The sequence below is a fragment of the Talpa europaea genome, assembly GCF_964194135.1.
Source record: "Talpa europaea genome assembly, chromosome: 7".
NCBI classification, from domain to species: Eukaryota; Metazoa; Chordata; class Mammalia; order Eulipotyphla; family Talpidae; genus Talpa; species Talpa europaea.
The window spans coordinates 133,315,486-133,328,685 of record NC_140074.1 but is presented as its reverse complement, the minus strand read 5'-3'; the positions used below and the strand labels follow the sequence as shown (position 1 = coordinate 133,328,685).

Genomic DNA, 13,200 nt, shown 5'->3' with positions numbered 1-13,200 from the left:
GGAGTGACCCCTGTCCCCGCTGCCTGTGCCTGACCCTCCCCGCCCCACCTCCTGGCCCGCCAGTTGTCTGTGGGTGTCAGAGCCTGGGGCTGTGGAGAACAGGCTGCTGGCCCAGCCTGCCCTAGTGTGTCGTGCGCGGCCCCTTCTGCCCAAGGTTGAGGTGCTGCCAGGTGCCCTGGGGCCTCAGTGACTCAGCTTCCCCCTCCCAGAGCGCCACCTCCCCACTCCATGTACTGCTCTCAAGCATGGCAGCTCTCTCCCCCCCCCTTTGAGTGGCTCAGCCCCTCCTTTGACCCCGAAACGGGTGGATTGGGGGCTCCCTGGAGGCTCTGTCCTGTTCTTCCTCTGAACCCCGCTGCTGGGACTCTTGCAGGCTCTGGCCCAGCCTTCCGGCAGGGGCACTGCACCTTTTCTGGGCCCCTGAGACCTGTCCACACTGCGCCTCGGGCCTGAGGAATGTTGACTGCTCTCCTCGTGGGCACTGGTGCTCCTGAGCCAAAGCCGGGAAGACAGGCAAGCCCAGCCCCGGCCCATCCTGGAGCCGTCGGAAGCTGCAAGCTGATATCCGTCCAGATTTCCACGCAACCTCCGCCCCCTCAGAGATCTGCTTTCCTGCTGGTCGGGGCAGCTCACGAAGCACCTTGAAGTGTGCTCTCCTGTCAGCGCCTGACAAGGAGCCCGCTGCCTGGGGCACCAGACACACTCCCGCTGGAGACTCCTGGCCCTCCGGAGGGCCAAAGCATGGCACCGTGACACCCCATTTTAGGCCCCTCTCCCCACTTCTGCTCTGGTCTCCTGAGCTCAGAGTCCAGCCCAGGGACCAGGATGGGTCGTGAGCAGGACCTGATTCTCGCTGTCAAGAATGGAGACGTGACTGGTGTGCAGAAACTGGTGGCTAAGGTCAAGGCAGCAAAGACAAGTAAGTACTTGCTGGGTGAGCTGTCCCTCTGGAACAATCTGGAGTCCCCCAGCTACAGAAAGGCTTGGGGGGGGGGGTCACTGATTTGGTGACTTGGGATGGGAGGACTATCTTGTTCTAGAAAAGAAGTGTCTCTATGAGGGTGAGCCAGAGAAGGAAGTCGGGCCCCCCTTGCTGTGTGTTCTTAGGCAAATTGCTTAACCTCTCTGGGCCTGTTGCGTCACCTATAAAGTAAAAGGGCTGAAGTACATTGATTCAAGGGTTTTCTGTTTTGTTTTGTTTGTTTTGTTTTGTGTGCCTTTTATGTGCAAGGCCCTGTTCCAGGCACTGGGTCAAGGCAATGAGTAAAGCTGACCAAAATTTTCGCCCTCATGGAGCTGCCTTCTAGCAGGTGGTTTTCCCTGTGTGTTCTTTGGAGCCACAGGGTTTCTGGCAGTGGGTCAGGAAAGATTGAATAGATAGAGCTCCACCCCCCTCCCTGCCCCCTTCACTTCAACCAGAACATCTCCACCTCTGTCTTGGTTTAATGGGGATGCCTGTAAGATAACTAGTTTTCTTTGTGTGTGTTTTTCCTATAAAATAACTTTCCAAGAGGAGAATTCTGCACTTAAAAAGTTCAACACTGTAATGGCTTGCTGAAGCCCCTTTCTCCCTGCTAAGCTCTTTCCTGGGGGTGTGGATAAAGCTAATTTCCTGGAGCCTTCTCTGTGGCCTCATCTCTTGGGCACCTCTGCAGTGAACCCCTAAGATATCAGGCCTTTGGCCTCAGGGTGAGCTCTCTGGGCCATCCCAGGAGGACACTGGACTTATCACCCTGAGTTTCTAAACCAGCTGAGATGGTTCCTGCTACCAGAAGGGGATGGGGTGGGCAGGTCTTCTCTTGAGTGTGGGGTCTTGAGGCCTAAGACACATCTTGGCCCTGTGCAAAGAAAGTCCCAGGTCACCTGAAGACACCTTAATTATCCCCACCCGCACCTGGGAGTGAGGGGTGCCAGCGGAGGGATTTAAGGGCTTGGGAGCCAAGGGCTCCTCCTTGCACACCAGGGCAGGAGGTCCAGGATTTAGGGAGGAGATGGAGCTGTGCCCTCGAAAGTGGATATAACACGGTCATGATGGGGAAGGTGCTAGGGAGGTTCCAGGGCCCAGGTTCCTCCTCTCACCTCTGCGTTGTTCTTGGCGACCTACAGGGCTGCTGCTGGCCTCACAGCCCTGGGGCCTCCAGGTGAGGGCACGTGGGTAGGGCCTGCAGGCTGGCAGCAGGGACTCCAAAGCCAAGGCTTGTGGGCTCCAGGAAGGTCACCTGCTCCCAAAATGAAATGTCTGGGGGAAAGAGGCCCCCCAGGAGACTTGCATGGAGTAAGGGCACAGAGTGACGGGAGCCTATGCCCTGCTACCCAGCCTGTCCTCTGAGAAGCTGGGGAAGCTGGCACCAAAAAAGATTGTCATGTGATATTCGCAGCCCTCACAGTTTTTGACACCTTGTAGTCCCCCAATTCCCTGTAACATGAATGTTTCTGTACCGTGATTTGCAGACAGGGAAACTGAGTCAGGGAGGGTTGGTTTGCCCACCTCACACAGTCGCTGTGTGGGGTTGCTGTGTGGCAGGCCAGAGCCAAGCCTGTCCCTCCTGGGCTTCCACCTCAGCTGCGTCAGAATTGCCTTGGGGTTCTGCTGGAAGTATAGGCTCCCCGTTTGCCCCAGAATTAGAACCGTCACAGAGCTAGGGGCTTTGCTGAAATTACACTGCGTCTGTGGAGATGCCAGAGCAGATCTCAGAAGGGAGACTGGGACCCTGCTCCTTCCCACAGGAAGACAAAGGGAAACTGCCCAAAGGGAGGTGTCAGGGCACCCCTCTTCCTTCTGAGGGGTGGCTTCTGACCGCCCACAGACCAGAGGAGAGGTGCTCCCTCAGCCTCCTCCATCGGAGGCCTGCTCTCTGGGGACTGCGTTCCCTGCCCACCCAGGTGGCTAGAGGGAGCAGGTGGCTGGGAGGAGAGGGGTGCCATTGCCCTGGCCTTGCCCTGCTTCCCTCCCTCCCCCACTCCCTTTTCTGGACCTCCTTCTCTGGCCAGAGGAAGCGGAGTGGGCTGGGGTGGCCGCTGAGCTCACATCCTCTGGCCAGGCCTAAATCAGGAGCGACCCTTCCACCTCCAGAGTCAGCCATGGAAGAAGGTCGAGCTGCTGGGGAAGTGACGAGCCACTGCCAGGAACCCCAACCCTCCGCCAAGGTCCCTAGGTCCCCGGCCCCGTCAATCTGGGCCTCCCCCTGCCGCCTTTCCGGCCATTGTTCTGGAAAGAACAGAACCACCCAGCCTGGCCCTGCCCCTGTTCCCGTCCCTCCTGTCATGTTGTCCTGCCACGTCCCCGGGGTATGGGGGGAGCTTCTCAGCCACACCAGACTGTCCAGGCTGGTGGGGGGCTGGGATGGGATGCAGGACCTTCTGTGTCTCGCCCTTTCTGACCCCCTGTCCTCACTGGGGCTCAGAGTGGTTCCCTAGCTGGCCCAGGTCACACGGCCAGTAAGAGGGGAGAAAGAATTGGAACCATGCACTTCCTGCTTCTAGAACCCACTGTTCTTTCCACTGTTCTCAAGTGACAAGGACTTCCCAAGGGGGCTAGAGGAAGACTGGGGGGACCCGTGTTCCTTCCCGGAGGCCCCGCCCCTCTGCTCTTCATCACTCTTCACTCCTTGACTCTCTATTTACCTTTTTGGTGGCGCGGGATTTGGCTCAGCCCAAAATGTCGCTGTCCCCTCCCTCCCTGGCCCTTGCTCCCCACAGCCAGGTCGGTCCCTCCCTGTTGGAATGAGGTCCTCCCTTGCAGGGGTATTCAGGGGCCCACCAGGGCCTGGGGGGCAGGCCTGGGCCAGTACACTTGGCATCCTGCCAAGCCTGGGTTAAGCCAAGGCCTCCTCCTTCCCGGCAGGGGTGGGTTCCCGCAGGAGGCAGGGGCCGCCTGCATTCCCTTCCCTGCCCCTCCGCATCGCCCGTGGACTTCTGCCCGGTCCCCAGGCAGGCTCGCTTGCGGAGCCCACCTGCATCGTCTGCCCCGTCCTGGCGGGGGAAGGGAGCCGCATACTGCCTGTTCCCCAGTTCCTCTGCCACCACTCAGCAGGGCACCCCGGCCCCCCCCCACCCCCGTGAGGACATCTCACCAGACCCTGCGGGGCAGGCAGCAGAGGCCCCCTGACAGGGGATGTGGGATCTGTCAGCCTTTGCTGAGGGCGGCAGCTCTGGGTCGTGGCTCCAGGCAAGAGGCCCCTCGTCCAGCTCCCATCTTGTGCCCACTGATGGGCTAGGCCTGTGCCCGCCACCCTGGGGGCAGGCTCTGTGGTCGGCCCACATCTCAGAGGGGGACACCGTGCTGGAGAGGTTTAGTGACTCGCATGGTGCCAAGTGCATGGCCAAGCTGGGGCGCCATGTCTGATGCCCCCTCTTCCACCGCACTGCACTCGGGGGGTGTCATGGTGCCAGGCCCCGTGGCCAAGTCCAGCCTGGCGTCTGCCCTTCACGCTCCAGCATCTGGAGCCGCGTTCCTTTGGCTCTCGGCACCCCCAACCCAGGGAGACAATGAGACTCGCTCCGCCCGGCCCGTTCAGGCAGGAATGCAAACCATGTGCTCGTGGGGCTGTCCACTGAGCGCCCGCGTGCCAGTGCCCCCTCCCTGCCTCGCTGGCTGTATAAGCAGGCTGGGCCAGGCACCTCTGCTGAGGGCTCTTGAGCTGACGGGCAGGTGGGCCAGGCTGGGAGCCAGAAGGACAGGAAGGCTGATGGCCATGGGGCAGGTGCTGGCCTGCACACCGAGAGGTCAGCTGGACGGGTGGGGGCAGGGCACTGGATGGGAGTGCAGTGAGGGCGGGTCACCCGAGGGTGCCCTGACGCCTCCTGCTCTCACCCTCAGAGCTCCTCGGCTCCACAAAGAGACTCAACGTCAACTACCAGGATGCTGACGGGTAAGTGTGGCCCCGTCCGGGGAAGCGCTGCGGGCTCGAGGACAAGGGAGGACCTGGGGCCCAGAGTGCCCCCTGCTCTCACGCTTGGTCCTTGGAGTGTGTTTGCCGACAAGCGCTCTGGGTCCCGCCTGTGTCCGGGAGGGGCGGGGGTCCCTCGCCTGCGGAGCTTCCCTGAGCAAGGGAGCGGGCCCGACGGCCTCTCTGAGGGGCCTCCTTGGGTCAGATTCCTGCTGGGCCCCCTTTTCTCCCTGGAGGGTAGGAGCCCTCGGGCTCCTGCTCCCACGGCCCCCTCCCCTGGGCCGGCTGGAAGAGGGGGAGGCCAGACAAACAGGCCTCTCAGCCCAGACACTGAGCCCTTTCATGCCGCGCCGGCCGCCCTGCGCTCCCACGGCGGGGCTAGCAGGGTGGGAGGCTGGGGGTGCAGTGAGCAAGCAGCTCATCGCTGCCAGCGCCCAGGATGGGTCCAGTATGGGAGACCAGGATTTGGGGGTGGGGGTGGCTCACTGACACCCCCACCTTCGGTACCCCCACACCAGCTTCTCTGCTCTCCACCATGCTGCCTTGGGGGGCAGCCTGGAACTCATAGCCTTGCTGCTGGAGGCTCAGGCCACTGTGGACATCAAGGACAGCAATGGTGAGACCCCAGTGTGCCCCCACCTGACCCTTGGGCAGAGCTTGTTGCTGCTGCATGGTGGTGATACCCCAGAGGCCGCCCCCAGCTCCTTGGATTGGCAAATGTTTCACCTTTCGGTATCTCCTGGGGTGGTGGGTGGTGCTGACGTTTATTCCCCTGTTGAGGAGGTTCAAGGTCAGAGAGGTTGTGTGACCACCCTGAGGTCACCAGGTCACCCTTGGTGGGCACAGTGAGATTCTGGCCTCCGCCCTGCACGACTGACCTCTCCCTGACCAAACCACCCCAAGCCAGCGTAGCTTCCCCTAAAGATGTCTCCTGTCAAGCGGGGGTGACTTGGGCCTGCTCCAGGCCTCCCCACCCCACGCCAGCCCAGGGCCGCCCTCAGAGCCCCCTCCTTCCTGCCAGGCATGCGCCCACTGCACTACGCCGCCTGGCAGGGCCGGCTGGAGCCCGTGAGGCTGCTGCTGCGGGCCTCTGCGGCCGTGAACGCCGCCTCGCTGGACGGGCAGATCCCGCTGCACCTGGCCGCCCAGTACGGGCACTACGAGGTGGTACGTGAGCCGAGGCGCTGGAATGGGGGTCTGTGCTGGCACAGGGTTCCTGCCCAGCCAGACCCCTCACTCAGCTTCCCCCACCCCAGTCGGAAATGCTCCTCCAGCATCAGTCCAACCCGTGCCTGGTCAACAAGGCCAAGAAGACACCCCTGGATCTGGCCTGTGAATTCGGGCGGCTCAAGGTGAGGCCTGCAGCCCTGAGGGTGCTGGGGTTGAGCACCCATGGGCCTCAGGAGGAGGCTCTAGCTGGGCGCTGGTTGCTGCAGGTGGCCCAACTGCTACTGAACAGCCACCTGTGTGTGGCGCTGCTGGAGGGTGAAGCCAAGGACCCGTGTGACCCCAACTATACCACGCCCCTGCACTTGGCTGCCAAGAACGGCCACAGAGAGGTCATCAGGTACCCACCAGCACCCGCCCAGCCCCCCCTTAGCCCCTTCCTGTGGGACCGGCAGTATCCTCTGGTGTCCTGCCCTGCTGCCCTCATCACCCCGGCTCCACGTCCATCTCCCAGCCCCCACCCGTCAGTGTCCTCCCTGTCCCCCCACCCCAGTGACTCACCCTCCCCGCCACAGACAGCTCCTGAAAGCTGGGATTGAGATCAACCGCCAGACCAAGACGGGCACGGCCCTCCACGAGGCCGCGCTGTACGGCAAGACCGAGGTGGTGCGGCTGCTCCTGGAGGTGGGTGCAGGCAGGTGTGGGCAGTGCCAGGTTCCGCATCCACTGGGGGCCTGGGAGGGTCTCCCCTCCATGCGGTGTTATGCATGGATGGTTGCTAAGCAGCTGGAGAGCAGATTCATCTGGTTCCAGCCAGACGCCTGCTTCTTGCTATCTGAGTGACCTTGAGCTGGTCCCTAACCCACCGCTGTGTTTCTATTTCCTTCTTTGTAAACTTGGAAAATACTGCCCACCTCCTGGGTCGGGGTGAGGCGGGGGTAGGGGGTGACAGGCACTGTGCTTAGTACATGCCCCGCTGTGCTCTCCCCAGGGCGGGGTGGACGTAAACATTCGGAACACCTATAACCAGACAGCGCTGGACATCGTGAACCAGTTCACCACCTCCCAGGCCAGCCGGGAAATCAAACAGCTGCTGCGGGGTGAGTGCGTGTGTGCAGAGACCCACCCCATGGGCGAGAGCGCCCTTGGGTGCCAAGAAGTGGAGCAGGAACAGATGTCCTGGAGCAGGGGACATGTCAGGGGAGGTGCTGTGGGATGGTGAGTGTCACGAAGGGGACACGAGAGGTGGACTGCGCCCTAACGACCCCCAGATGATGTCTGCCCTCCCCTCCCCTTCTCTCAGAGGCTTCGGGGATCCTGAAGGTCCGAGCACTCAAGGATTTCTGGAACCTCCATGATCCCACTGCCCTCAATGTCCGAGCGGGGGACGTCATCACGGTGAGGACCTGGTGCAGGTGTTTCTGTGCAGACACTAGTGATGCTGTCACTGACCTGGGCAGCTGCTGTGGGTCAGGTTGTGTGGTAAGGTCTTTAGGTGAGACACTGTCTAGTTGAATTCCTCCCAAATCCAGGTAAGGTAAGTGCTCTACTGTTTCCTGTTTTAGAGGTGACAAAGTTGGGGCTTAGTGGAATTAAAGTGGCCATCGAAGTTCATGCAGCTAACAGTGGGGCTGGGATTTGAACCAGTCTGGCTCTGGGCTTGTGCTTGTCAGCCCTGGAGGCACTTGGGGAACGGGGCTGGATGCTGGGTGTGGGGACAGAGCTGTGGGCTTACCTGGGCATCAGCGCCAACTTCTTCTTGGGGGCAGAAGAACTGGAGGGGAGCTGGCTGCCTGCCCTGGCCTGGTGCAGTGAGTGACCCACCTCCCCTGTCTCTGTAGGTGTTAGAGCAGCACCCCGACGGCCGCTGGAAGGGCCACATTCACGAGAGCCAGAGGGGCACGGACCGGGTGGGCTACTTCCCCCCAGGCATCGTTGAGGTTGTCAGCAAGCGGGTTGGCATCCCCACGCCACGCGTCCCCTCTGCACCTGCCCCCCTGCGCCCAGGCTTCTCCCGGACACCACAGACCCCTGCTGATGATCCCCTGCACCCTCTTACCTATGGCCAGCTCCCACGAGGGGACCTCAGCCCAGATAGCCCAGGTACATCCTCCCGGAGGGACGGGCTGGGGTGGGCGTCTGACTTTGGCAGGCTGCCAGTCAGCTGTTGGCAAGGCCACCTTGACCTCGAACCGCTTCGCTTCTTCCCCCTGCAGCAGGTGACAGGAATAGTGTGGGCAGCGAGGGCAGTGTAGGCAGCATCCGCAGTGCTGGCAGCGGGCAGAGCTCCGAGGGCACCAACGGCCATGGCACCAGCCTCCTTATTGAGAATGCCCAGGTAGGCAGAAGGGGGTGTGGTGACCAGGAGAGGGGCCTCCCTTGCTGCCAGTGCCCCCAGCAGTCAGCTCTTCCCTCTCTCCAGCCACTGCCCTCGGCGGGAGAGGACCTGGTACTGCCGGGACTGCACCCCCCACCCCTGGCAGGTAGGAAGGGTGGAGGGAACCGGGCTTAGCAGTGGGGGGGAAGCTAGGGCTTGGCCCCCCTTCATCCCGCCACCTTTGATCCCATTTCTCTCCCTCCTTAAAGACAACCTGAGCCACCGGCCTCTGGCCAGCTACCGCTCAGGGGAGCAGCCTTTCACCCAGGACGTGAGGCCAGAGCAGCTGCTGGAGGGGAAGGTGTGCCGTGTGCGGGGCTGGGCTTTGGATCCCATGGGGGCGGGGCCTCAGGCCGCTAGGAGGCTGGGGCAGAGGGTGGGGTGCAGCCGAAGGGTCAACCTCCGCCCTCCCCCTGCCACAGGATGCTCAGGCCATTCACAACTGGCTGAGTGAGTTCCAGCTGGAGGGCTACACCGCCCACTTTCTGCAGGCTGGTTACGACGTGCCCACCATCAGCCGCATGACGCCCGAGGTAGGGGCTGCTGCAGGAGGGCTGTGGAGGGCCCGGTGGGCAGGGCAGGGGACCTGATGGCCTGCCTCTGTGTGGCAGGACCTGACAGCCATTGGGGTGACCAAGCCGGGGCACAGGAAGAAGATCGCCTCTGAGATCGCGCAGCTCAGCATCGCCGAGTGGCTGCCCAACTACATCCCTGTGAGTGGGTGGCGGGCCCGGGGGGCCCCCGCTCAGCTGTGCTGCTCCCCTGGCTGGGGTGGAGGCGGCGGGCAGGCTCCGACGGTGGCGCTCTTGCAGGCGGACCTGCTGGAGTGGCTGTGTGCTCTGGGGCTGCCGCAGTACCACAAGCAGCTTGTGAGCGGCGGCTACGACTCCATGGGGCTGGTGGCCGACCTCACCTGGGAGGAGCTGCAGGAGATCGGCGTCAATAAGCTCGGTGAGAACTGCTCCTGCTGGGCCCCCGCATGTCTCTGAGGGGCTCCAAAATGTTTTCAGGGTGCAGGCCAAAAGGAAAGGATGGCGACAGTGGGACTAGGTGACCCTGCCCAGCCTCAGCCAACCCTGCCGCCTCTATCCGCCCCTGCAGGTCATCAGAAGAAGCTTATGCTGGGGGTGAAGAGGCTGGCGGAGCTCCGGCGAGGCCTGCTGCAGGGGGAGGCCCCCGGCGAAGGGGGTTGCCGGCCAGCCAGGGGCCCGGAACTGATGACCATTGAGGGTCTAGAGAACGGGGACGGCCCCCCTGTGGCTGGCCCACGTCTCCTCACCTTTCAGGGCAGCGAGCTGAGCCCAGAACTACAGGCGGCCATGGCAGGGGGAGGCCCTGAGCCGCTCCCTCTGCCCCCTGCCCGCTCCCCCAGCCAGGAGAGCATTGGAGCACGCTCACGCGGGTCTGGGCACTCACAGGAACAGCCTGCCACGCAGCCCAGTGGTGGAGACCCCAGCTCTCCCCAGGAGAGGAATCTTCCAGAAGGCATAGAGCGGCCACCTAAACTTTGTTCCCCACTTCCTAGCCAAGGAGCCCCCCCTTATGTTTTTATGTACCCCCAGGGCTCACCCTCCAGCTCAGCCCCAGGGCCTCCTCCTGGTGCACCCCGAGCCTTCTCCTACTTGGCTGGATCCCCTGCTGCTCCTCCAGACCCGCCTCGGCCCAAGCGCCGCTCCCACAGCCTGAGCCGCCCTGGGCCAGCTGAGGGGGAAGCAGAGGGCGAGGTAGACAACGGGCCTGCAGGCAGCACCTTGGGCAGCTACGCCACCCTCACACGGCGACCTGGACGCAGCGCCCTGGCACGGACCAGCCCCAGCCCGACCCCAACCCGAGGGGCTCCTCGTAGCCAGTCCTTCGCCCTCCGGGCACGCCGCAAAGGCCCCCCGCCCCCACCCCCCAAGCGCCTCAGCTCTGTCTCTGGCCCCACCCCTGAGCCTCCACCACTAGATGCAAGCCCCGGGCCCAAGGAAGGGGCGTCAGGACCGCGAAGGCGAACACTGAGTGAACCAGCTGGCCCATCAGAGCCCCCTGGCCCGCTGGCCCCCACGGGCCCTGCATCAGACACAGAGGATGAGGAACCAGGGCCTGAGGGGACACCCCCATCTCGGGGCAGCTCAGGGGAAGGGCTACCGTTTGCAGAGGAGGGGAACCTGACTATCAAACAGCGGCCGAAGCCAGCGGGCCCCCCACCCCGGGAGACGCCTGTGCCTGCTGGCCTCGACTTCAACCTCACAGAGTCCGACACCGTTAAGAGGAGGCCCAAGTGCCGGGAGAGGGAACCGCTGCAGACAGCTCTTCTGGCCTTTGGAGTAGCCAGTGCTACAGCTGGCCCCCCTGCGCCCCCCTCCTCCCAGACCCTCAGCGAGTCCCCCTCGGCTCCCAGCCCGCCCCGGCCTGACCCTAGTGGCCCTCCGGCTCCAGGAGCCCCAGCCCCTGTTTCTCCCAGTCCCTCAAACCAAACCCCCTTGCTCCCTTGCCCTGGGCCGGCTCTGGACAACTCAGCAGGCAGTCGGCGGCATGGGGACACTGAGGCCCCGGCTGTGCCAGCTGCCCCTGCTGCCCTCATCAAGGTGCCTGGAGCAGGTGAGGTGGGGCCTGTGGGAGAGGCTGTGTCGGCGGGCGGACATCCCGCCCAGCTACCTCACAGGCCAACCTTTTTGTCACTGTAGGATCAGCCCCAAAGCCTGTGTCTGTGGCCTGCACCCAGCTGGCATTTTCTGGCCCTAAGCTGGCTCCCCGGCTGGGCCCCCGTCCGGTGCCCCCGCCAAGGCCAGAGAGCACCGGGGCTGCAGGCTGCGGACGGGCACAGCAGAGACTGGAGCAGACCAGCTCCTCCCTGGCAGCTGCACTGAGGGCTGCGGAGAAGAGCATTGGCACTGAGGAGCGAGAAGGGTGAGGGGTGCCGGGTGCTGGCTGTGGGGAGCCACGGCCGTGGGGTGGGAACACTTCCAGATCCCCCTCCGGGGGGTCCTGGGAATGCTGGGGAGCACACCACAGGCAGGTGCTCAGGCTGGGAGGCCCCTGTGGAATGGGAAGAACCCAGGTTCTGTAGTGACCCAGGTCTGACCTACAGGGTACCCTGGTGGCTGCCAAGGGGCAGCAAATGACCTTGGGCTAGTCACTTCCCTCCGAGCTTCGCTTGGCTCTAGGGATGGTGCTACCCACTGCCCCGGGGCTGTAAGAATTAAGATGCACTGGAAGGGCTTGGCCTCAGCCCAAGCTCAGCGCCTCCGAGGCGCAGGCGATCAGCTGACCTGGCCCTCTCCTTCCTCCGCAGCACCCCCGGCACCTCCACCAAGCACATCCTGGATGACATCAGCACCATGTTCGACGCCCTGGCCGACCAGCTGGATGCCATGCTGGACTGAGCTGTGCCTGCAGTGCTGCAGCGTCCACTGCCTTTGCCCAGCACAGAAGATGCCAGCTGCTTGGTCCAGGAGCTGTCAGCGCCGCGGTGCTTGGGGAGCAGCCCCCACGGGGGGCAGGGGACTTGTCAGAACCTGGCCTCTCAGCAAAGCCCCCTCCAATTGTGTAATCTGACCAGACAGCCCTGCCCCTTGCAAGGGGGCCTGGTAAGAACTTCCTCCCCAGGGAGAAAGAGGCGGTTGCATCTGGAGGGCTTTCTCTGGCCCCTGCCCCCAGTCCCGAGTCTCTGTGCCAAGGTGCCCTTGCCACCCGCTCTCCTGGAGCTCTGACAGCGGCAGGTGTGGCGTGCCTGGCAGGTCCCCTACAGGTGTACATAGGACATGTAAATAAGCCACCGGAGGCCCACTCCGGGTGGCAGTGCCCAGGCCAGCCCCTGCTCCTGCAGGGGTGGGGGCACTATGAAGAGAACCCTGAAGTCCAAGCTTTTTCAACTGTAAATGTTATTTTTTAAGCAGAGAGAAATGCATATATTTTAAATGGAATTTATTCTATCTATAACTGCCTGAAAGGACGTAGTGGGGAGGGGCTTTGGATGGCAGCCGGAGTGCCCGCTGCCAGCCTGGGGGCGGGAGCCTGACACCGTGGCCCAGGCCCCAGTTCTGGAACCTTAACCTCTCCCCCGACTAACACCAATGAACGTGTCGTGCCGCACGAGCAGCTGTGTGTCTGGGTCTGTGCCGCCACCGCCGGGCCACGCCGCGCACCACCTCGGATGAGGAGGAAGGCTCGGGTGACCCCCACCCCCGCCGCCTCATCTTTGGGGTTCCCTCACTGGCTGAAGCCTCATGGACCAGTCACAGGTTTTTCTTAAGCAATTTACAAGTTTTAATACAAACCAGTCTACATTCATTCCTAGAAGGCTCATTTCCAGTAAAAAATATACACCAGTAAAAACATTCTCACAGGAGAACTCGGGCAGGGGCCCCCTGGGCTGGGTCCCCAAGACTGACCCCACGGCTCGCTTGAGGGTGGCCACGGGAAGCACTTCCAGGCCCAGGTGAGGGGCTTTCACCTTCTTCGGGTCCCCACAGGTGGAGGGAGGAGAAATGCCTGGCTACACCTCGGCCCCTGCCCCGGGAAGACAGGATGAGGGGTGCGGGGTGGGGCTCCGGCACCCCCGCAGCAGCAGCCGCCCGAGAGAGGCACAACCTCTCATAGCTGCCACCACCGCGCTGGCAAAAAGTTGAGGCACTGCTCCCCCCTGCCCCATATTCACAGCGCTGCCCCAGAGGCCCAAGAGCAGAGGGCACTGGGTTAGAGGACCCTGAAGGGGGCACACACACGGTGGGAGGGGTTGAGGGCCTTCAACTAAGCGCTCAAGATCACACACTCAAGACGCCC

At 63.0% G+C, this 13,200-nt stretch overlaps 1 protein-coding gene across 1 annotated transcript; it reads left to right on the top strand.

Annotated features, from left to right (window-relative positions):
- Positions 1 to 825: 825 nt before the first annotated feature.
- CASKIN2 (CASK interacting protein 2) lies at positions 826 to 11,862 on the top strand (the record flags this gene model as incomplete). The annotated part of the gene is made up of 19 exons (XM_084238924.1): positions 826 to 919; positions 4,820 to 4,871; positions 5,408 to 5,505; positions 5,911 to 6,056; positions 6,146 to 6,241; positions 6,326 to 6,456; positions 6,632 to 6,740; positions 7,048 to 7,156; positions 7,360 to 7,454; positions 7,898 to 8,159; positions 8,273 to 8,394; positions 8,479 to 8,539; positions 8,643 to 8,734; positions 8,856 to 8,966; positions 9,045 to 9,146; positions 9,246 to 9,384; positions 9,535 to 11,016; positions 11,103 to 11,325; positions 11,711 to 11,862. The coding sequence occupies 19 exons, from the start codon at positions 826 to 828 to the stop codon at positions 11,799 to 11,801; spliced, it is 3,615 nt and encodes a 1,204-aa protein (XP_084095050.1). The 3' UTR covers positions 11,802 to 11,862.
- Positions 11,863 to 13,200: the final 1,338 nt, after the last annotated feature.